At 34.4% G+C, this 23,389-nt stretch overlaps 2 protein-coding genes across 6 annotated transcripts in view; both read right to left on the bottom strand.

Annotated features, from left to right (window-relative positions):
* Nucleotides 1-18,197, bottom strand: part of LOC141448062 (scoloptoxin SSD14-like) — a 37,630-nt gene extending 19,433 nt beyond the window's left edge. The window contains exons 1-4 of one of the 5 annotated variants that reach the window (XM_074116107.1): nt 18,066-18,197; nt 13,059-13,150; nt 9,614-9,808; nt 6,572-6,761 (exon numbers count right to left, since the gene is read on the bottom strand). The gene's annotated coding sequence lies outside the window, so the exon portion shown is untranslated. Of the gene's footprint in view, nt 1-4; nt 113-228; nt 459-6,571; nt 6,762-7,395; nt 7,545-9,613; nt 9,809-13,058; nt 13,151-18,065 lie in introns of those variants that run through there. The other 4 variants (XM_074116108.1, XM_074116106.1, XM_074116109.1 and 1 more) reach the window with 4 other exon arrangements.
* A 183-nt stretch (nt 18,198-18,380) lies between these two features.
* On the bottom strand, nt 18,381-23,135 carry LOC141448068 (SREBP regulating gene protein-like). Its single transcript, XM_074116123.1, has 3 exons — nt 18,847-23,135; nt 18,609-18,765; nt 18,381-18,513 (listed from the first exon to the last, which is right to left on the bottom strand). The coding sequence occupies exons 1-3, from the start codon at nt 18,949-18,951 to the stop codon at nt 18,479-18,481; spliced, it is 297 nt and encodes a 98-aa protein (XP_073972224.1). The 5' UTR covers nt 18,952-23,135; the 3' UTR covers nt 18,381-18,478.
* Nucleotides 23,136-23,389: the final 254 nt, after the last annotated feature.

Genomic DNA, 23,389 nt, shown 5'->3' with positions numbered 1-23,389 from the left:
TTACCTTGAAAATGCACTAAGATGGAATATTCCTTAGAATATTATACTACTAATAAAGCAATCTGTTTGTACGTCCCCCTCAATGAATATAACAATAACTAATAAAAACAGCAGCAAGCAGTAAATATTAAAAATAAGCTAAAAAATAAACATTATTAAAGTTGATGTTTTGGAATATAAAAAAAATTATGTTACTGTAATAAATTATCGAGAAATCTCTGGTCATACCTAAAGCCCTTTCGCTCAGAACCAAAGGTAGTAGCTTAGGTTTGTAGCGCGTTACCACAGCTCAGTATACTTTGCGATGGGAAAGTAGGTTAGATCTGTGCACTTATACACAAACGTACAACACGGACACAATGTAAACACTTCTCAACATTACAAAATAAATAATAATAAATAAATAACAATAAATACTTTAGGAGCACCGTCCCTGCGGCCAACATTGAGCCTAAGTGAGTAAATCCTGACAAAACTAGAAAGTAGCGAAGGTTGATCGACAGCCCCCACCTGATTATATATATAAAAAAAAAAAACAGTCTGTTGCGAAAGACTGAATTATTAAAAAGAAAATAGCAACCCGACATGGATTACGGGTATATCTCTATCCTAGTTAAAAAGGATATTCGATTTTTATGGTTACATGGAATATAAGAAGTAATTTTGGAGGAGACCAATGATCCTCCAAGGATTGTAAAACCAGTCAAGAAAAAGAAATGGTCCATATGCACACAACACGTCATTCTTTTAAATACAATCTTTAAAAAATAAAATTAAAAATGAATTACAAGACTTAATAATTTAAACGTTTTTATTTATTGTGACCCAGTTGATAGGTGAAAGTTGAATGATTGAATTGACGACCTTCATCAGAGTTGATCAAGCGACAGTTTTATTATTACTCGTACAATAATTTGCAACATTGTAGTTTTTGTTAAAAAACAAAAGATCTGGTGGGAACAATGGCACGACGTTTCCCTTACTAAACTCGAAGCTCCAACAAATAAATTTCTTTCAAATTCCTAATTTCAAAAAACAAATTTATTGTTTTCTTATTTTTAAACCATAAATAGAAACCAGAATAATACTTTAGAGCAGGGATGGCGAACCTTTTTTGAGACGTGGGTCAAATTTTGTAAATTTTTTTTTTAGTACTACCTCTTGGGTCACTAATGGCCCATTTGCACAAGAGTTAAGTTTAAAAATTTTAAACTGAATATTTTCAAAAATTAAACATCTTTAAAATGCAGTTGGCTTAACGGGGTAAAACGGGACGAAACAAGTGGTTATGGAAGTCTCTTTTTACAAACATAACTGAACAAAACCTTACAGAAAGTGTGTTTTATCTGAAGAAAAATCTAAATATGGTTATTTGCTTTGGGTTGTCGATTTTTTTTTTAACAAACAAAATATGAGTAAAATTATACATTTTATTTGATATTTTGTAAACACTTTTTCTTTATTTCAAATACTACAAAAGCATTTGTCGTCATTTGCGTTTTAGAACTGTAATGATCAAACTAAAGGTTATAGATAGCATTTAAATTGCTTTTGTGTCAATGCGTGATTGAAAAGAAAAGTACAGACAGAATAGAAATTATCCAAACAATTAGAAAATCTAAACCAACCCGCGTAAATAAACAAATGGTTGCCTAGCAACTGTGGGTCAGTGAAAAAAGCTCGCGCGGGTCATAAGTTCGCCATCACTGCTTTAGAGGAAAGATAATCCTCTGTAGTTTTGACCAGAAACGACTATTCCAAAAGAAATGTTTGAAATAAAAGTTGTAGATCAATATGAGAGCAATTAGAAAATTTTAAACAAAATCGACGGTGCTGTTATCTAAAAATCTGCTAGTGAAACATCAATTCAGTGAAGTATTTAATCAGTGAAAATACAACATCTCACTATAATAATCGTTTGCTACAGATCATGTTTTTTTAGGCATGGATCGGCTATTAGCTTGTAGTTATTGTGGACTGTGAACGATCTAAAATGTTGATAAGGTGCCCTGTCCAGAGTCGTTAATGAAATACTGTCGGGGACCTTTTTCTTGGTTCCCACACTGGACATTGTGGGTTTAAGCAACAATATCTACACATAATTTGGCTGCCAGATTATTCCATTAGTACTTTGTGAGACGTAGTTCTATTCACCCATCTAATCATCCTATAAAGGGCTATTTAAGGGCGGATGATGGGAGAATAGATTTAGTGAACTTCTGTAAGAAAAAGGTGGCAGGACTTTGGGCTGACCTTCACCTTCCAGTCAAGTGATATTTTTCAACAAGGAATTCAAGCGATATGACGTTATTCTCAATGACGAAACACAAGTGGTCATTATCGTATAGTTCAGTGAATATTATCAAAATGTAACAATTAAAAATTTAGTAACTCAAGTGTGTTTTTTACTTATTTTTTTTAAAATTTTTTAAATTAAAACTCTAAAAATTTTAGGCGCCATTGCCTTTATCACGGAGCTATAAATATACAATATATTCATAAAGGTTGGATACTGATTGTGATTACACGCATCTGTTGTTTATTCAGGATCTAGAACAATTCAAAAGTAAAATAACCCAAAACTTAGTATTATTAGAAAAAATTTACAAATAAATAAATTGATCTACGAAAACATTTACTATAAATTACGTCAGAATTAAAATTTAAATAATGTAAACAAAATTATAAACATTATTTAATCACTTAGTTTATTTTAGGTAGTTTTATTTGTTTTAATGGTTTTTATAGTAATCTCATCTTATAGCGAGAAACATTATCATTATTACTTAATAATTATGTTTATTAAACATATAGTTTTATTAAGTTTATTAGAAAATAAACAAAAGTACCGATTAACCGAACAATAATTTGACTGTTTATTTCTTTTTATAAAAAAATAATTGCACGGAAGATCACAAAACGGACTTATCTCACTACAATTCAGTAGTTCAAATACAATTTTTTTTTTTCTAAATTCCGAACGATTGAATTATATTCAATTCTTATCGCTTTAGAAGGATAAGAATCTACTACCCACTCTCACCCTCAGATGTACTTAATCGAATTTTTAGGGAAAATGTCTCCAGTAAAATATTTAAATTTATGTTTGATTAACTATACGAACTTTAAATAAAATCATTGGCGTTGATTACCAGAAAATCTCAAAATACGTAAAAATCTAAAATACGGTGCAGGTTAGACACTTTTCTTTTGAAACTTTTCTTGCAGGTGGTAATATAGTACATTAAAGAGTAATGACACTTTAGAGGAAAAACTACCATTCTTTTACCCTAAAAGTTGCCCCTTCTTTGTCGTTGAGTTAAGTAGATATACACATGGTACACACAGACCTAAAATAGAGATTGTAGAAATCAATTTTTCAGAAAGGATATTAAACTGTGGAAAACACAAAAAATCGAAAATCACGATTACTTCCTTGGTAGACTAAGAGAAAGTAAAAAAACGTTAGCGATATGAATCTAACTTCATAATCTCTAACATCATAGGTTTACATTACTGGTTAGATAAAACTAACTCTAACGATCAGTTAAACTTAGTCAAATTAGAATTTAGTAAAAAGGAAGCTTAACCATTTCACCCTTTTTAACTTAAACGGTTCAAGCTTTCTCTTTGCACCATTTATAATAAAACCATTAAAAACAAGACAGGACATTATCAAAACTTCGGTAAAGAAGAAATTCACTTCTTTTTAAAGACCAATCTTTGATAAATTAATAATAAAATGTTACTGTTAACAATTTTAAATTCCCACTCCCTCTAATATTCTGCGGTCTAGACAAGATTTGATTAAATAACTAGAATAACACTAAGCCAAGTGTTTGCAAGGTCGTTTATAGAGCAAACAAAATAAATAGCATGACAAATAACTATAATGAAATTTAAATAAAATAACTGCTGCCATACAGCAAAGCATATGGCAAGCGACTTCATACTGTACAACTACACGGACAGAACGTTTGCCTTATAACTTACCTATCCTACTTCGCACTCTTATAACTAAAAAGCGTCGAGCAAGATCTTTCTGGCAGCGAACTAGGTATCCTTCCCACAAACGAAATTTCAATCATCTTGCAAGACAGCTTAAAAACGAACTTCAAAAATACTATAACACCCAATACGCTAACTATACAAAATCTCTTACCACTGACGACAACTCACTCTGGACTGTCACCCGACGAATATTAAAATTTCAACAAACCTCCTCCCCTCTCCGTTCTGCTGACAACTCCTGGGCCAAATCTGATCAAGAAAAAGCTGACTTACTTGCAGCTCACCTCTCTTCCGTCTTCACCGTGGGGTGGATGTGGATCCTGACACCCAAAATCTACAACACACCCAAGACGTCAATACCGACTTGGACATTCCTTTACCAGTTTCTCTTCCTCCTAAATCATTCACACCCAAGCAAGTCAAGGAGGCCATTATCAATCTTCCCCCTAAAAAGAGTCCAGGTTATGATTTAATCACAGCACACATTCTCCTTCAACTTCCTAGAAAAGCAATAGTCCTCCTTACAACCATCTACAATTCAATACTGAGAACTACCTATTATCCTATTCTTTGGAAATTCTCCACCATCTGTATGATACCTAAACCTTCAAAACCCACGCATCTACCTTCCTCTTACCGCCCTATCAGCCTCCTTTCGATTCTAGGCAAAAGTTTTGAGAGACTCCTCCTACCACGCCTTCAAGAAAGTTTTGATGGCCTTGGAATTATCCCAAATCATCAATTTGGTTTTCGCAGTTGCCACTCTACAATCCAGCAGGCCCATCGCGTTGTGGACACCATCGCTACATCACTGGAGCTTAAACATTTCTGCGCTGGAGTATTCTTGGATGTCTCACAGGCCTTTGACCGAGTATGGCACAAGGGTTTGCAATGGAAGCTTATTCTTATACCCTTATGGAAGGGTATTCTACCAAGCACATACTATCTTATACTCAAATCCTATCTCTCCGACCGATTCTTCCTAGTAACTCAAGGCTCTTCTCGATCATCTATTTTTCCTGTCCTTGCTGGTGTACCACAAGGTAGCGTCTTAGCTCCTCTTCTCTACACAATCTTTACAGCCGACTTACCTTCAAATCCCAACACCTCCATATACACCTTCGCTGACGACACTGCCATTCTCTCCACACATACTGATCCTGTCTTCGCTATCCGCTCTCTACAATCTCACCTTCACTCACTAGAACCCTGGCTACAAAAATGGCGAATAAAAATCAACCCAAACAAATCCAAACACATAGTCTTCACACTCAAACGAACAACTCTTGGACCTGTCTTCTTATATAACACTCCTATCCCACCAGCCGACCATGTGCGGTACCTTGGACTGTACCTAGACAAAAGACTAACTTGGAACCCTCATACGAGACTTAAACGGGCTGAATTACACAAACGATACAAACTCCTTGCTAGACTACTGGACAAACGCTCAAAACTAACATTACAGAACAAGCGTCGACTGTACACTTCCCTTCTTGCTCCAATATGGACTTACGGACTTGAACTTTACGGGACAGCTAAACGATCTAACATCAACAGATTACAAACACTCCAATCTAAAATACTCCGCCGCATTGTAAAACGCTCCCTTTTATGTCAGTAACCACTCCATACACACAGACCTCAACATTCCATTTATACCAGAACTTGCCAAAACCCGCTACAACACATTCCACCAAAAACTATCATTTCATCCTAATCCTTTAGCTGCAAACCTATTCTCAACCACACTTCCCTCCAACCCCCGAAGATGGCTGAGGAGCCGTTGGCCCCGTGACCAACTGGTAGACTAATGATGGTCATCACTGGATGATCATCATTCATGATTGCCACGCCATTTTTATTGTACGCACAGCATATTTACTTATTGTACTGCACGAGTGCAGGTGTAAATTTCAAATAAAAGATATATAAAAAAAAAAAAAAACTATTTGTCTTTAATTTTGAATGACTAAAATGAAGCCTTTGAGCAGTTCACACCTTCAAGATATTGTATTAATACAATAAAGATAGCGTTGCAATCGAGAGACTGCGCTACGATATCTTTGGTACCTTGATTACAGTGTAGAAGGAACTGGTAGGGAAAGCCCTCAACCTTCTTAGAAGAGGAGATTTCATCTACTAGACTTAAAGGGGAAGGCACAATAAGCCTCTTGTGGCTGCGGTGCCGCCTTGGGGCATGGGTCCCGTCCCACTTTTCAAAATCTAAATCTAATATAATAAAGAGAAGAAACTACCAATAAAAACTCAATCTTCTTCGTCGAACATAAACATCATAAGAGGAGATATGGTTTTATGTCATTTTGGCCATTGTAAAACTTTTAGTCTGCCTTGTCGGGCCAGAAAATAGAATGTGGAAGCCCTCAAAAGCAAAACAGCAACGACCTAGCTCAAGTGCCCAGTAAAAGAACGAAGGAAATTTAATGGGCGCCTATGGCAGTCAATAAATAACAGAATAATAGCAAAACAAAAACACAAAAAAAAGTAAAAATAATAATAATAACAAATAAAATAATGTAAAAATATAAAAATTGCAAACCATAAGTAGCCAGAGAAGAGAGATGCAGAATCAGTGCACCTGGATATCCAGGAGAGATTCTGAAGGGAACCTCTTATACTTCACTTGCATACGGTGATGGAAAATGCATTTTTATTGAGACGGTCCAGAAGCCGGTATTGCAACGAAAAAAAGTCTTCTTAAAGATTTCAGGATGTTGATGCGTCTAAAACTAAAAAAAAAAGAAAAATATGCTTTAACGCTGCGTGTCTAGGCTGTGACGATGAATCAGAATGCCATTCTTAAATCTTTAAGATGAATCTTTTTAATTATTTTTAAACCAACCAAAACTCCATCCCATAATTGGAATTAGAACCGAGTCACCCTAGATAAAAAAAAAAAAAACAATTCAAGGTAACGCGATAAAAGAAAGTCATGCGGGAGTCTATTAACATATTAAACAGAAAAAATAATCACAATTAGTTTTTTAAAAAAAATCTAGAATATAGTTCTATAGTTAGCGTCTAGTTTCTGCAAGTTTTATTAGTCTAAAGCTACGATGTTTTAGATCAATCTCTTAAACAGATAACTAAGATAAATCTGTAATAATTTTAATAATGAAAATAAAACTGTGAGCCTATTTATCAACATATTAAACAATTTCATTGATATTTTCAAGGCTTTTAAAAAGAATAAATGGTAACTGAACATAAATGATATGTTATTGAAGTTAACGATCACTTTAGCATACCCTAAACTTAAGGACCTAAGGGCATAGAATTACCTAAAGTTGTTCTAAAGGACTTAGTGTAAGTGTTACACATATATTTTTGATTTATTTCTTTCAAGAGATGTTTAAAGCTTACCAAGATATAAGAAGTTCGTAGTTCCAAGATAAATTCAAAATGACTGACCAAGTTCAAACTGGATATGGGTACGGCTTTTAAAAGTTTATTTATATTTTTTAATATGTTTTTTATCTTTCACTCAATTATACGAATTCGTTAGTGTTAAAGAAGATAATGTAATATCTTGAAACTTGGTTCTGCAATTATTTTAATGGGTTATCGTTTTGACAAGGTCATAACAAAGTAATGTAACATGAACTAGAATTTTTTTTTTTTTGTAATGACGGTAGTGCCAATGTTGAATCGGCAAGTTTTGACGCACATATTTCTTCCGACACCAGGAGGAGGAGATATGCTTTTTTTGGAAAATAAAAATTTATAGTCAAATAAAGATTAGGCGCATTACATAATTACATAAAGATAGAAAGAATTCGAGTACTTTACCAAGAGCAAATGCGTAGATTCAGTGTATTAATAAAAATGAGTTTTTTTCTTAATTAAAATATTTACTACCGGAAATGTATATATTGGAATGATTGAGTTCATTTTTTTTTTCTTTTGTGCTAGAGCTAACAAAATTTTGGCAAAACTATTTCGACTGAATTTCTTTAGGTGTAGTTTAATTTAGGGAGAGTTCAGCAATATTAGTTTAAAAGTAATGCGCACTCTATCTTCCAGAGAAGAGTAAATAGCCAACTCGGTATAAATAATAAAAATAAAGACCAAGCAAATAATTTATTTAAGAAAAACCCAATTATTCCACACTCCGTGGCCGTCGACTAGACCAATTAGATAAGAAGTTGATATATGGAGAAAACATCCTAAGTTTAAAGAGTCTGAAAAATTGCTTTTCAGATGGTTGCTGTAGAAACACAGCAGGGTTGTTATCTTAGCCACCGGAAATTCCTCAATTGGAAGTAGCGATTCACAAAATGGATTTTACAGTCCTTACACTCCTTGTGCTATTAGTGATTACAGCATCCTTAGAAAGCAACTAAAATTCATTTTTTCCCAAAAAATGATGATAAGTTCAACATACTATGTTAAGTGCAAGTGCAAATGAAAGCCTCTAGTGACTGACCAGTCTAGACTATTCTACACACCTGAAACCACCAAAAGGCAGTCTCAACAGTGGGTCGTCACACCTCATCGCCCTCCGCCAAAAAGTTCAAAAACCACAATTTCAACCCTAGAAAATCATGGCATCCATGTTTTGGGACTGTCAAGGCATAATTTTAATTGAATATATGCCTCGAGGGGAGACCCGCTTCAACTCTGCAAGATACTGTGAGACACTAAAAAAAAAAAAAAAAAAATTGCGGAGGGCGATTCAGAACAAGAGAAGAGGCTTGCTGACAAAGGGAGTCTGCCTGCTGCACGCGACAATGCAAGACCACACATGGCCAATGCCACGAAGGAACTGCTCGCCCCTCTTTTAAATGGGATCTCCTGAACCATCCCGCGCATTCCTCTGACCTAGCACCTTTAGATTACCTATCTCTTTACCTCCCTGAAGCTGCACATGGGTGGAAAAAGGTTTTCAACCGACGAGCAGACGTGGACGAAGGGGTTGGCGGGAAACTACTTCGAGGAAGGCATCAAAAGATTAATACCCCGGTTCACCCACCTGCACTGAGAGGAATGGTGACTATGTCGAAAAATGGCTTACCTATCTACTAATGTAACCAGGTAATGTTTTTGTTCAAATAAAAATTGCTTTCGATTGTCTAGATAAGAGTCTCACACAATTTTATCTAAACTTCGTATTTACATTACCTATCGGTTAGATCCGTTATTTTTATTTCAGTAAATTATAAATTTCTAGAAAATAAATAATAATCTAATTATTCTCAATTTTCATTAAAATTATTTTATGGAAGTTTTAAAAAAGACTGGGAGATATGCATCTCTCTAAATTTTCTATATGATGTAATGTACGGTTTTACAAACTTAATAACGTTAATAACTAATAAATACATTTTGAAATTATCAGTTTGATAGAAAATGTATTATTCGGAAATAAGTAAAATTTTCCTCTATCGCTTATCACTAAATGAATGTTTTTGTCATTTTCATTTCGCTGTTATTATTATTTTTTTTTAAATAAGATAATTTTTTTGCGCATTTAGTTATTAAATTTTTGCTCATTTTTTTTAATGGTTGAATTGCTATTTGCATTTCCAAATAATACAGAATTTTTTTATTTTTTTTTTAACAAGACAAAATAACTTGCTACCTTCAAAATTGGAGCTCTCTTTCTTACGCATCCTCATAAATCAGTGCCTTCTCTCACAAGAGCATTTAACCTAATTTTCCGGATATTAATGTTAGAATGTAGTGCATACATTTGATGAAAATCGCTTCTTTTAAAGTGGTATTTAAAAAAAATATTCAAATTTGCAATTTTTTCCATTTTTGAATTTAAGTAATCCTGAAAAGGAGTAAAAAAAAAATGCTTTTTACAAAAATGTTTATAGTTACAAACCGAAATATCGCAAAAAACGGAGAAGTAAATTCTGTAAGTTATGCGTTCACTTAGCAGATTTGCTTGGAAGTTTAGGATTTTTAATTACATATGAGTTTTAAGACTCACTTTACAGTTCGCTATTTAAATTTTAGACTTAAGACTAAATCTAGAGTTGGGTTTCACAAAAATCCTGGAGTTTTCAATTTCTCTATCTCTCTTCGGGCTCAACCAGTCATCTTTTCACCGGAACTGGCCAAATAACGGACTAGTTACCAAAAAAAAAAAGCAACAATTCTGTTTTAATGATTTTATATTACTATTAAACTCGGCAAGAAACTAACTTGGGCTTAACAAATCATTAAAATTAAGACCAACCTACTTCAACTATCAGACAGCTCTAAATCCTGTAATTATTTCCCATAAGTCAAAAGTTTCTTTAGGATACTGTGAAAGGCTGTGTGGGAAAAGTTGGGGACTAAGCCCTAAGATGACACTCTGGATTTACAAGAGTGTAGTAAGACCCATGGTGTCACATGGGGCGGTGGCTTGGTGGGCAAAAACCTTGCAGGTGGGTGGAGTCCGGGCGCTCAGTGGTATTCAAAGGCTAGCTAGCCTGAGTGTCACTGGTGCCATGAGGACTTCCCCTACTGCGGCCTTGCGAGGTTTTGTTAAATCTGCCCCCATTGCACATATACATTCAGGGCGTTACAAGGGCCGTTGTCGTTAGGCTTATGGAAGGACAAGCTCCTATTACCGTCAGGCATGGAGGAGCATATCAAGAGTTATACGAGGAGCTGGAGGTCGATCCTATTTTGGGCCTGCCTTCGGATTTTATGACTCCCAAATATAACTTCGACAAGCCGTTCAAAGTCTGTATTGGAGACCGGAAGGCTTGGAGACGTGGACCCCCAGTGGTGGGAGATTCAATGTGGTACACTGATGGCTCCAAGATGGAGGAGGGTGTGGGAGCGGGAGTGTACCGGGTGAAGCCGAAATGTAGCTTTTCGGTTAGCCTAGGGAAACTAGCTACAGTTTTTCAGGCTGAGCTAGCTGCAATTAGGTTCTGTACTACCGAGATTGAAGGGCGAGGAATTATTAATTCTAAGGTCGTAATTTTCTCGGATAGTCAGGCTGCTCTACGGGCAATTAGTTCCTATCAGGTTAACTCAAAACTGGTTTGGGACTGTTTTGGTGCCCTGAAGGAGATTAGTGACCAAAATAAGGTCTTTCTGGTCTGGGTACCTGGTCATTCAGGACATAAGGGTAACGAAGCGGCAGATTTATTGGCCCGGGAAGGCTCTGCGGGATACTTCGTTGGCCCGGAGCCCTGTTTTGGGGTTCCGAAGTGTGTTAAGACTGCGACCATTAACTTATGGGTGCAGAGTAGGTCTCAGGAGTGATGGCTTGCCACCACTGGGCAGAGACAGGCGAAGGAGTTTATTAAAGGCTATTCGCCGAGGCTGACTGCAGAATTAATCCGTCAAGGCCGTGGGGCTATCAGGATGATTGTAGGCCTATTGACTGGCCATTGCAGACTCAGAAAACACATGCATCGCGTGGGCCTGGCAGATGATAGCCTCTGTAGGTTCTGTCAGGAAGAGGAGGAAACGGCACTACACGTGTTGTGTCAGTGTGAGGGGCTCGTGTGGCTAAGGATGTTACTTCTCGGGGAGGAAAAACCAAGGCCTGTGAGCTTTACCCAAAAGTCACTCTCCAGCATTAAGAGTCTAATTAAAAGGACAGGTCTGGAGGGTGAGCTTTAAAGTTAGGGGAGCCACAATAGACCCAAAGGGGTCGCAGTGGCGTAGGCCCTGAGGCCGCCCTAGTCTAGTCTAATCTAATCTAATCTAAATCCTGTAATTAATCAACTTTTCTCCATGAGATCTGATTACTTCTAGACTCTTGTCTTCTATGCTAGTAAATCAACATGAATAAGCAGCAATTTTCCCCAAAATTAAATGCAGATTATCACCTTGAGAGCATCGTGGGTCCAACTGACTGAACAAATCCATTGGGAGCTTGAAATATCCATATCAAAGATCTTATTGTCCGGATAATGGACAACATAACATATTTCTAGAGAACCAACTTACTACCAAGACTGGACATAACCACCGACCCGAAGAGATAACCGACGACAATCTATCGCTAGTCGTACTTAAACAAAAAAAGAAAAATACAGTGATAATTTTAATTAGGCACTGTATATTGAGGGTTTACGTTACATTAAATTTTGTAAGGCAGAAACAAACTAACTGGCAAATTAAAGGTATTTTTCTTCTTAAAACAAAAATTACTTTCAATTGAATATAAATTGTTATATTAAAAAGTCGTAAATATTTATTACTAGTATACATTTGTATTTAATTAATTTTTATTTGCGTCAAACAAGTTCAATGAAACCTAGTGATTAAACTCTGTCGAGTACCCAGCACGTCAAACCGTTTATCACTGTAAATATCCCTTAAACTGATTTACATTGCCCGGTAGTCTGAAAATCTTTTTTATACTTTTTATTCGATCAGATTTTGAAGCTAGAATCTTAACTTTAAAACGGAACAGTCCCGGCAAAATACGAAAGTCTGTAAAGCTATCAGCATATTTGAAGAAAAAACTGTAAACTAAAAATACTTTAACTTACAACATGCCCATCTTAGTTTTCCGAAAATGATTTCATAGATTTTCCTCACTATTCTTCACTCATTTACCTGTTCTGCTTAATTCATAGGATTTTTTATTTTTATTTTAGTACCTATTGTACATTTGTGTGTATTAGGCTAGCTCCCAACTGTAGTGACCCACCATCTAGCGGACGTGAATGGAACTAAACGATGAAATGATCTCATTGAGGCTGGACAAGCAATCTTCTAAATGAATAATCTTAGGGTGCTCAAAATTTATATTTTTAAATGGTATTTCCAGAGTACACGACGGAGAGTTAGCGATCAAAACTCCTAAACAGAATTCCCGTCTTTTTTTTTTCCACTTTTATTCGAGTTTTTCTTGAAAATGGACTAACGATTTGCTGTAAATATGGTGCACTGATAGCATACAATTGGATCTATGGAGAACTTCTATTTGAAAACATTCGCTTTTCTGTGTACAACAGTAATTAGGCTTTGTAGCGTGCCACTCTAATGAACTGTACGCCCATATTATCTACAGTCAATTACAGGTTATAGCACCATTAGAAGAACAAGTAAGTAGAATATACCTCTTCCCATAACAGCGCCAAACATCATCGTCAACTCTATTCCATACAATTAGTCATTTATCTATTGTATTCGCCTAAACATTTTGATACACCTAAACAAAAACGAAAAAAAAAACGTCAACGTTAAATAAAAATAATATTTGTTACTTTTCAAAACAAAAGAAAATAATATTTTAAAAATAATTTATTAATAATCTCATTAATAAAATTTACATCACAGTCTTATACATGAACATATGTACATAAAACTATTTTGGCTGTACGTTACAAAATATTTACCCTCTATAATACATAAATATATACATATAAAGTTGCTTTTCTCATTTGCTAATCAACAATATGCTTTTTACTAATGCCCCAATATTACGTCAAAGTTATAAACGAATTCAATATAAGCGACTTAAGAAAACCTTGGCCATCCTAAATCTTTGCTATTGACCTGTTCTATTCCCAATTTATTTTCTTAATTGTATGCTCAACCCAGCTGATAGAGAGTTTCAAAGTTTATTTATAATTCATTTTTTATGTATAAATTTAATTTGTTGATAAGCATCACCAACTTGTCAATTCTTTAAATTAATGATTAAAATCAAATACAGGGAAAATAATTCAACCTTCTTGATTATATTTCAAAATAATCTTAATAAAAGAATTGTTAAGGCTCTTGTTGTCGGCCATACCAAATTTCAGGACAAATTTTTCTGGATTAATCCAGTTCATCCTAGTTTCTGGATGATTAATAGTATTTTACTCCCATTACAAAAAAAAAAAAATTAAAAGGCAATTAGACAAAGAATGTGCACATTCATTAACTCTATATCAATACCAAATCATTGGATGGATTGGAAATCCGGTCTTCCTGAATTACTAATCCAGAACTTGCAGCTGGATTTGAACACAGGCACCTTAGTATTCTAGCATTCAGGAATGGACGATCTTTTCTTCTTTCTCTGATTTAGATTCTCTTCTACTCGAAAGAGTTAAGTATTTGCAAAAGGCCAATCTTCTCTATTCATGGCCTTTGATTTGGCATTAGTCCATCTTACACCTTTCTTGTCAATAATCTTGCTCATATTTGCCTCACAGGTTATCCTTCTTTGGCACGATCATATTATTAATCACAATGAATAAGCTCTTTGTTTCTCTAGGGGTTTTTTTTTTGGCAGTACTTATAGAGAGTTATTATTATAGCTTTTCGCAATCATTTTTTTTGGACTTCTAATTGGATTCCTAATTGAGTCTGTGGTATAAAAGACTTCTCTGGCATGAATAGAGATTATGTTTTGCACCAAACCGCTTAGGAGTTTTTAAAGACATTAGGTATAGGAAATTCGTTTGGAATATACGAATTATTACTGACACAGATTAGCCCTTTTGTCGAGGTAAACGCTCTGTGGAAAATCTTAGAGGTTCAAGTCAGCATCTTAACTTTACCAAGAATCCACTTATGCCTTTTTTTTTGTTTGGGGGAGGAACATTGGATAAAATATCCCATTGAACTATTGTTCAGGCATGTGCTATCAGTAATTACTCATGGTACAGTCTATTAAAAAAAAAAATTTGAAAAGAAAGTAAGAACTAAAAGCGAAAAATGTGCAAGTGATAAGAAATCAATGGGCCATATTGCTTGTAAAAATTACACCCTGAAATGCTGAGAATATACCAATACTGTGTACTATGTTCTAGCAATTTCCGTGTCCAAGATTGATAACCAGGGGGAAAATTATGGCAAACTATTGATATTTAGAACGTAATATTCATATTAATCTTTAAAATTTCGTTTGATTAATTGTAAATTTCATCCCTGAAGGAATATGCGATTACCAATCTGTTTTGTTCGTCCGCACTACATGTCCCTGGCAAGAAATTTATTTCTGCAAGTAGTAACTATTTGAAAAGCAATGCGATTGAATGGTGTATAGGCTCCAATTGTTAAAAATAAGATGTATAAAGGATATTCAAACTTTTTGTTAGTTTACGAAACCCAGAGTGAAACAAATTTTGTTACATTGTCGCATCCGTTAACAGAGAAGCCACATTCACAATAAAAGACAATAAGTTCTCTCCGAGAAAAAGTTTTAATATATGAAAAACTAGTTTACCCAGAAATAAATAAACTGATTGATCAAAAAACTAAAAATTCAAAGTACCTCACTTATAAAAAAAAAAAAAAAAAAGATAAGAAAATCTGGAACATCTACAAATATTAAAGCGGAAGCATTTTTTGCCTATTTGGCTATTAAGATCAAACCGGTTTTCACTAAAAATAATTAACATAATATCAATGAATGCTGACTTGAAAAAAATAGGGAAATATTGGAATGGTTCTATTTGATAATAAAAAAACCAATAATTTATTTTTCTTTTTAAAACTAATTTCAATGGTTTTTTAAAAATTATTTTTCTCTCAATGGGCATTTTATGTAAGAATTTTCAAAGAAAACAGCTAAAATGAAAAGACGTCAAAACGAAAGGTCGCAAAATGGGATTCCCCTTCACTTTACCAATTTTAAAATTCTTTCATTGTATAATACTACTCCTTAAGTGTGTACACGCAACATTATTATTTTACATAAACTACAAATACATTTACAACTATACTTAATCGAATTATCTAACAGTTAGCAAATTGTTTAAAGACTAATTAAAAATTAGGAAGTAGAAACTTTAAAAAAACTTGGCACCAAACAACCATAAAAAAATTATCGTACTACTTAAAAATAGTAATTATGTAAAGCCTTTATCTGCTTGATTGAGGAAACGCTGCAGTAAATAACTCTTAGATAACAATATTACTGATTAGGAACATATTAGGACTAGAAAGAAAATGTTAAATAAATGAAAATTAAAAAGTGACTTAGGTGTCTTATGTAAACTAGAAGATAAGTCTTCTTGTCCGCACAGCCACTATCCGCGGGCTTATTAATATCAGCAAAGAAAATAATTTTATCTAATAGAAGAAGAAGACGAAGAAGTAGCACACTCCGCAATCGTGGACATAAGTTCGATTTTCTGCACGATCTTAGAAAAAGTAGTATTATAACAATTAAGGAACTGTTTGTATTGTGCTAAAAAATCTAGTCACAGTTCTAGCGAATGGAGCAGGCAATAGTTTCAAGTGGATGATCGATTTGAAGTGGCAAGAGTGCCGTCAAGGAGAACATAAGCCCCAAGGGAAGGTACTTAATAAGGTAATAAAGCAGCGCACAGTCACTTACAGCGGATGACCCCCCAGACGTACAAATAAAAATCGTTTGAACCCGTAGTCACTTCCTTTGGAAATTGAGGCCTAAATCTTTAATGGTAAAGACAAATCTCTGAAATAAATTCAGTTAGTTTAAGCAACTCCAAACTCTGTGGGAGAACTGCAAGATACTTGTTTATACTCCAAGCAGGAAAAATCTTCTTTGAAATTCATTTTTTTGTAGCTGGAGGAAGTGTTGCAAGAATAGCAAATTTAAAATCGAGTTAATCCTTAAATTTGTACTTCTGTGGCAGTTTTGGGAGGACTTTTCAGAAAAAGTATCCTTCAAAATTATATAGATTTTATTTTCTACACATGATGTCAATACTTGAAACCGCGCTAAGAATTATAAGAGCAGAAGATTATTACTTGAATGTATAACCATGAAAGAGATTCTAACTTATCTCCTGAAATACAATCTTCAAGAATAGATCAGTTGTCTAGGGCGGTACCGGGAATTATCTGGAAGAGGAAAAGATGTCTAGAAATTGCTGTGACTTTTTAGTAGATGCTAAAGAGAGAATCGTGACAGTATTTTGTAAGACATCTTTAAGAAGAACGGGCATGTTACCCCTTTTAGGTTAGCAGTGCACTATTATATCTCTTTAAATCTGAAAAGCATTAAAACGAAAAATTTTGTCGATGAAATCTTAAATTCTGAAAGTATCTTGAATTTAAGTACCTAATTGTCGTAATTTGGAATGATTCAGAGGATTTACTGGTTAAAACAGTGATGATTTGTTCTCATTTTTTTAGAAAATATAATCGTGGAATGCCTACTACGTCAACGAAACTATGACGTTCTTAAAATACCAAATGATAATTTTGGGGAATCCCTCTGGCAATCCAAAGTCAAATTGTTTCTAATACTGGATCTAAAAAAAACAAAGCTCCCTTACATTTTCTATTGAAAGTCTATTTTTTAAAAAACCAGAAGATGATAGAAAATAAGAACGCATATTTCTGCAACAACTGAATTATGAAGAAGATAACACAACTAACAGGAAATTGTTTAACAACGATTTGATATAAAATAAATTCAAATAAAACTTCAAAAATTCAAGCTTACTGAAGTGTTTGTGTTAACTGAAGTGTTTTCTAAAGTACAGCTTAACCACTTTCTGATATCAATTCAACAACTTATAGCCAAACACAAAGTTAGAAATCTTAAAAAGTAAAATATCAAAATAGAATACCCGCGAAGATATGGTTATTAACTTAATGCTGATGGAGTATTAATCAGAACTCTAAAAAATCTCTAATGGTATTTAAAAAATTCGCTCCGAATTACTTTCTCTGTTGAAGAAGTAAAAAATATTTTAGATTATAGAGAGCTAAAGCTTTTCGTGGTCTATAAAAAACATTCTCAAGTTTTCTTCATTAATAATATTCACTCTTCATTCAGGTTATGACAGCTTAACAATTGGTTTCAAATCTCAAAATTGAAGTTGAAGTTAGAAAGCTAAAAAGCCTTTCAAGCAAGGTCGATCATTATTAGGCAAGATTCTGCAAGAAGGCAAAGATAGGTTCCGCAAAAGTACAACATTCAATAGTTTCACTTTTTAGCTGAAAAAATGGTTCCTAAGTTTGAGCTATAAATTAATCTAGACAAATTAACTAGAAATAAAACTTAGTAAGTTGGGGACAAATGACGTAAGTACTTTAACCTCAGAAACTAAAAATTCATTTAGGTACTAGAAGTAGATTCGATGGCTTATAATTGTAAATCTTTTGAAACAAAGATAATAATTCAAAAAACCAACTTTCAATTTCCCTGAGCTTCATTCAAATGTTCCAATGTATGGTTACATCGAATCACTGTTGAGCATCGCTGTAACAATGTTTTGCTGAAGGATCTCTGTAAGAATTTTCATGTTGCACACTTAGAGAGCTTGTTCTACACTTTGCCAAACACAGTTCGTAGTGATCGGTAACTGATGCAAAAACAACGTGGAAAGTATCTGGAGCACGTTGTAAAACACCTTGCAATAGTTGTTTCTGTTTAAAGAAAAACGTATTTAAAAAAAAAAAAAATGTTTTACAGAATCTATCTACAAGTATATCTATAAGTGAAATACCTTATTAGGCTGAAGACAACATGATACACAATATTCATAAATACTACAACACCCATTATCTTTACATGTTTCACAGGAATAGCGTACAGTTTTAGCCTTTAAGTCACAGCATCCACTTGGAAGCACATTAAACCTTGAACACACATAACCTGTAACGACATTTTTACACTTTCAAAACAAAGCAATCAAAATTGAATCTATAAACTGATTGCAAAATAAAAATTTAACCTTTATCATCAACCATAAGACTTTTCCCTTGGACTGAATTTCGACAAGTAGTTAACTTATTACTTGAATTCCCATCATCTGTTTCAGAATGCCATATAAGAGAATCAAAATTTCTCATTTTAACTGAATCTATGTCACTATTTGATGAAAAAGGTGTCTACAAGAGAAGAAGAAAATTAATTAAATTGGGCAAACATATAAAATATAATTCTGAATAATGTTTAAAATGATCACTAACCACCTCGTATAAAAAACTGATAATACAATAAAATAAGGAACATGAAAATATAATAAATAGTACTATTTTACGCCTTATAAACTTGGTAACATAGCTCAACGACATTTCATTAGATATTTAGTAGAAAATATTGAATTTTGTTTATACATTGCTAATTTGACCTATTCCAGAATGAGAAGGTACGACACTGTTACTATAACCTTCCCAACGATTATCGATATATATTTGGAACTCATTTACCTCTCTGTTTATCAAAAAAAATTCAATTTATTAGTCTCTTTTTTTAAAGAATGTTCTCAGAAACAAAGTAAAATAAATGAAACAAAAATAGCCTGAAATAAACTAAAAACAAATTACAAAATTTAGTTTTATGCTTACAGCGAGACGAGTTTAAAAATATTTTTAGTGTGTGGAGGCGATTTTACCATGACGAGAAGCGTGGAAATTCCATCAAGTTACCCTCTGTTGTCTTACATTAAATTGAATTTTATGTAATAATATAATGTTTCCTTAAATAATCACAATTTTCACGTTAAAAAAAGCTCCTAAGGTGTATAACCGTATTAAAACAACTTATCTCCTACTCTAAAACAAATGTATGAATAATCAAAATAATTTCATTTTTAACGCTTATTAAGAAATGATGAAAACATAACATAGACGTAGAAAAAGAAGAGAAATCTGGAACAATAGTCAAATTATAGTAATTTTCATATTATGATGAAGCAATTGAAGGACTAGTGGTTAACAGTACCTTAAGAATAAGTAATACTCTAGTGACAAATTCTCTTCATTGAATTTTTAATCTTGTGGTACCATAAAGTCTCTGGAATGGTGCGCACAGTCAATTTGCCCAGGTATTTTAGTCCAATGGAGGCGATAACCCTTTTAAATCTGTCCAGTATTAACTTTGGGATATTACTTCAATGGAATTGACTTGAGTTTCTCAAAAAATGACCACTCAGGCTTCCTTGAGAGACTGGCTCTGTTAGCCTGCTCAGGGGAGCAGTTGCCGTGGAGGCAGAGCACAGATTTAGCCTCCCTAAAAACACCATCCTGCATTTAATAACGTATTCCAGCTGGTTATTCATCCTCTATTAATCAGGCTTTGCAGCAAATTCAGTAACAATAGAGATGCATTACCTGCGATGTACAGAGGGCGACAGAATACCAGTACGGACCCGTTAAGGAATACGATCATCTAGATCTAGTTTTTGGGTAGGGTAATGGTCATATGGCAGGAATGGTGGAAAGCAGGTTGCTTATTTCTGTAGACCGCGTTCAGGAAGAAAGGTTTCGAGAAAATGGACTTGATCAATCAATGGGCACTTAACCGATGGACAAAAGACAGCGAAGACAAATTGAACTCAGTGAATAAAACAGGAGATGATAGAACACAATCTAGAACTGACAAAAGAACCAAACTTGGCGAAACAGCAGCAGAATTGGAGAACAACGCCAACAATAGAAATTAGAAACCAAGTTGAATACGAACATGAACTGTTTGATTACATTTTAAATTCTTACAGACTAAAACGTCCCCCAAATCTGCTGAAAACAAAATCCCAATGAATTCGTACGCATACATTTCGTAATATATAAATGATAAAATAGAAAAAAACATTCAAAGTAGACATGCAGAAATTGACTGACCTGGTCTGCTATACTTGGACTTGAAGTTCCGAAGAAGGATATTAACAAGTGGCCATATCATTGCTTAAATAATTATAATTCCGTTTATTCCAATAAAATGACTAGTGTCATTTGTTTCATGCATTACAATATCATGCAAATATAACTAATTACATGCAAATACACCTAATTACATGCAAATGATGATGGAGATGATGGTGAAAATGTAGTGGTTAGGAGTGCTGGGTAATATCGTTGATTTTTTTCCGTCGTAGCTCGCATATTTTACAGTTCCTGACCAGGGTCAGATATTCATCCATAATCAGAGATTGATTCATCAGTTTGTTGCAAAGAATTGGACTTCCACAAATCCTGATGACTCTAGTGTACAACGGAAACAGAGTGGAAGTCAAATTCTCTACAACAAACTGACGACTAAACCTCTGATGGTGGAAATCCAAACCAGTCAGAAATAATAAAAACATCCTTGCTACGAGGATAAAATCAAAGATTTGAGTTGGTGTGATAAATTTGTGAATCACAAATTTATACACACTTTAGTAAAATGAAGAAAAAATAAAATAAAATAATGGGAATTATAATCTTTATTATTTAAATACTCGTCGGTGGCTGGAGTGTGCCACTCCGGAGAGTTCTACTCGGAGATTCGTCGTAGATATGGACCACTTAATTAATTCCTCAGTTTACCTTATTTAGCTGCAGGGTGGAAAATGCAGCAATTACTTGCAGTACATATCCACCGATGTCTTCACCAGGTCATTGGATTAACGCAAAAAATTAGAACGCTAAAATTAACAACGCTCAATGTGAGAGTGGCAGATTCCTCACTGGGCAACACTTTAAATGCACTTAAAAATATTCACTTCTTTTCATAAAAGGCATTCACTCCCTTGACAACACTCCCGGACACTGTAACACTCCCGGATTTTATCACTCCCGAAGTTTAACACTTCCGGTTTACCTGCAAATACAAATAAAAAGAAAATAACAAGAGTGTCCATGTGAATGTACTGAGTGAGGTCATGTGTATGGTGTACTGAACTGAGGTTGGGCCGCGGGCAGCATCTTCCCAGCTGGTAGTATCAGCCGTATGGATAGAACTCTAACCCATTTAACAACTACACAACGAATCGTTTCAATCAGAAAGAATGGGATAAAAAGCCCACCTACTTCATCTTGAGGCGTCAAACTTAGGAAGAGTTAAGTGTACAGCAATGGACAATGAAAATTCAGAATAAGAAATACGTAGAAGCTGTACATTCAGACTTTCAGAACTGATGAAAATGTTATTACTAAAAACGTGGGAGCCAAAAGATCCATGAAAGGACTTCTCAATGAAAAGATGCCATTTCCGGAACGTCACTCCTGAAAATTGAGATCAAACGGGACATTGTTGAAAAAAGGCAGAAGTTACCGATATATTTCCGCCCAAGTGCGGTTTCTTAGTGCTGGGAATGCATCAAGATAGCTTTTTAAACTGCTGCAAGATCATCTCAGCTTCTTCACCAGGTGCATGGAGTTCATGTAAGCAAATGTACGAAGAAGGTAAAACGAAGCTGAGGAGGTCAAGGGAACTTCACATGCAGCATCGAACAGCACGATCTGAGTTTGCTCTTTTTTTTTTGTGCAGAGTAACAACGGGAAACTGACTTTCCTCAGATTAGAATCGTTTCCGAATGGGCTTGAAGGGAACTAGAACAGAGAGAGAGAGATTGGTCCCGCTGTTCTTACTCGTCTCTCTCTCCAAGAAGGGGTTCAATTTTTTTGAGAAGGATTTCAGGTGTCTGAAGAGTGAACAATTGATAAGAAGGAGTGCCAGTTGTGCTGTAGCGGAACTGAATATTTTCCAACGGTCTGTAACTATTACAATTGAACTAAACTAACTCTGCAAGAAAGCACTAATACGTTTGACAGGAAATGACGAACGAATTTTCTGCCTGGAAAAGATGACAGAGCATTTAGTGAAGTTGTTCTGTCAAATGGCCGCTTGATGATTCTAGATGCGGCCTCGCCTTACCCAAGAATTCTGTAGTTTAGCCTCCTAAGCTCGAGACTCTTATAGAAAACTCTAACCAGGATGGAGACCTGCGCATGAGCAGGAGGCTGTGAAAACTGGTGGCCAGTTAGAAAGCTAGATCACTGAGTGTTAGTAAAATGTTGTGTGCTGTGAGTGTTAGTGAAACTGTGCTGTGCTGATGTGGAAATCCCTGAAGAAGTGGCTGGTCCATTTTCACCCAGAATCTTTGCCTTAAGGCTTCTACAGCTCTAAACTTTTAGTTTTTCAAAATTTAATTTTAAAGTAATAATACGCGCTTTATTTTCTCCTGATTATTAAAACTTAAAACAGCTAGTATTAAATAATGTCGCTAAAATCTTTAACCAATTCGTTAATTTTAAAATTATCAAGTTAATAATTTTGAAACCAAAAGATAAATTTAATTTAAAAGTCTCTTAAATTTGAAAAAAAAATTATCCAATAAAATTCATAAATTTGATTCGGTAGAAACTTAAATTTAAATTCAATGAAACTATCATTTCAAAATTTAAAGCGTACTTGAAAATATGCGGAAAAATTTGAGAATTTTTTTTAAATAAAGAATATTTTATTTTTATTCTATTTCTATATACAGGGTGTCCCAAGCTATATGGATACAGGGTGTCCCAAGCTATATGGATTCAGGGTGTCCCAAGCTATATGGATAACGACTTTTTCTCGGAAACTAAGATAGCTAGAAAAAAACTAAAAAATACGTGTTCCCTTAGTTTTTTGTTAGGAATCCAAATTTACTTTGTAAATTTTTTTCGGTGCTTCCAAAAGCGAGATACAGGCACCGACTTCATTTTTTCAAATGGGAAGGGTGCGGTTTTTATTTCAGAAATAGATTCCTTG

This window comes from Rhodnius prolixus, unplaced genomic scaffold (genome assembly GCF_049639745.1).
Source record: "Rhodnius prolixus isolate KJV_2025 unplaced genomic scaffold, Rpr scaffold_13, whole genome shotgun sequence".
Classification (NCBI taxonomy): domain Eukaryota; kingdom Metazoa; phylum Arthropoda; class Insecta; order Hemiptera; family Reduviidae; genus Rhodnius; species Rhodnius prolixus.
The sequence above is the reverse complement of the archived record's forward strand: the minus strand, read 5'-3'. Positions and strand labels throughout refer to the sequence as shown.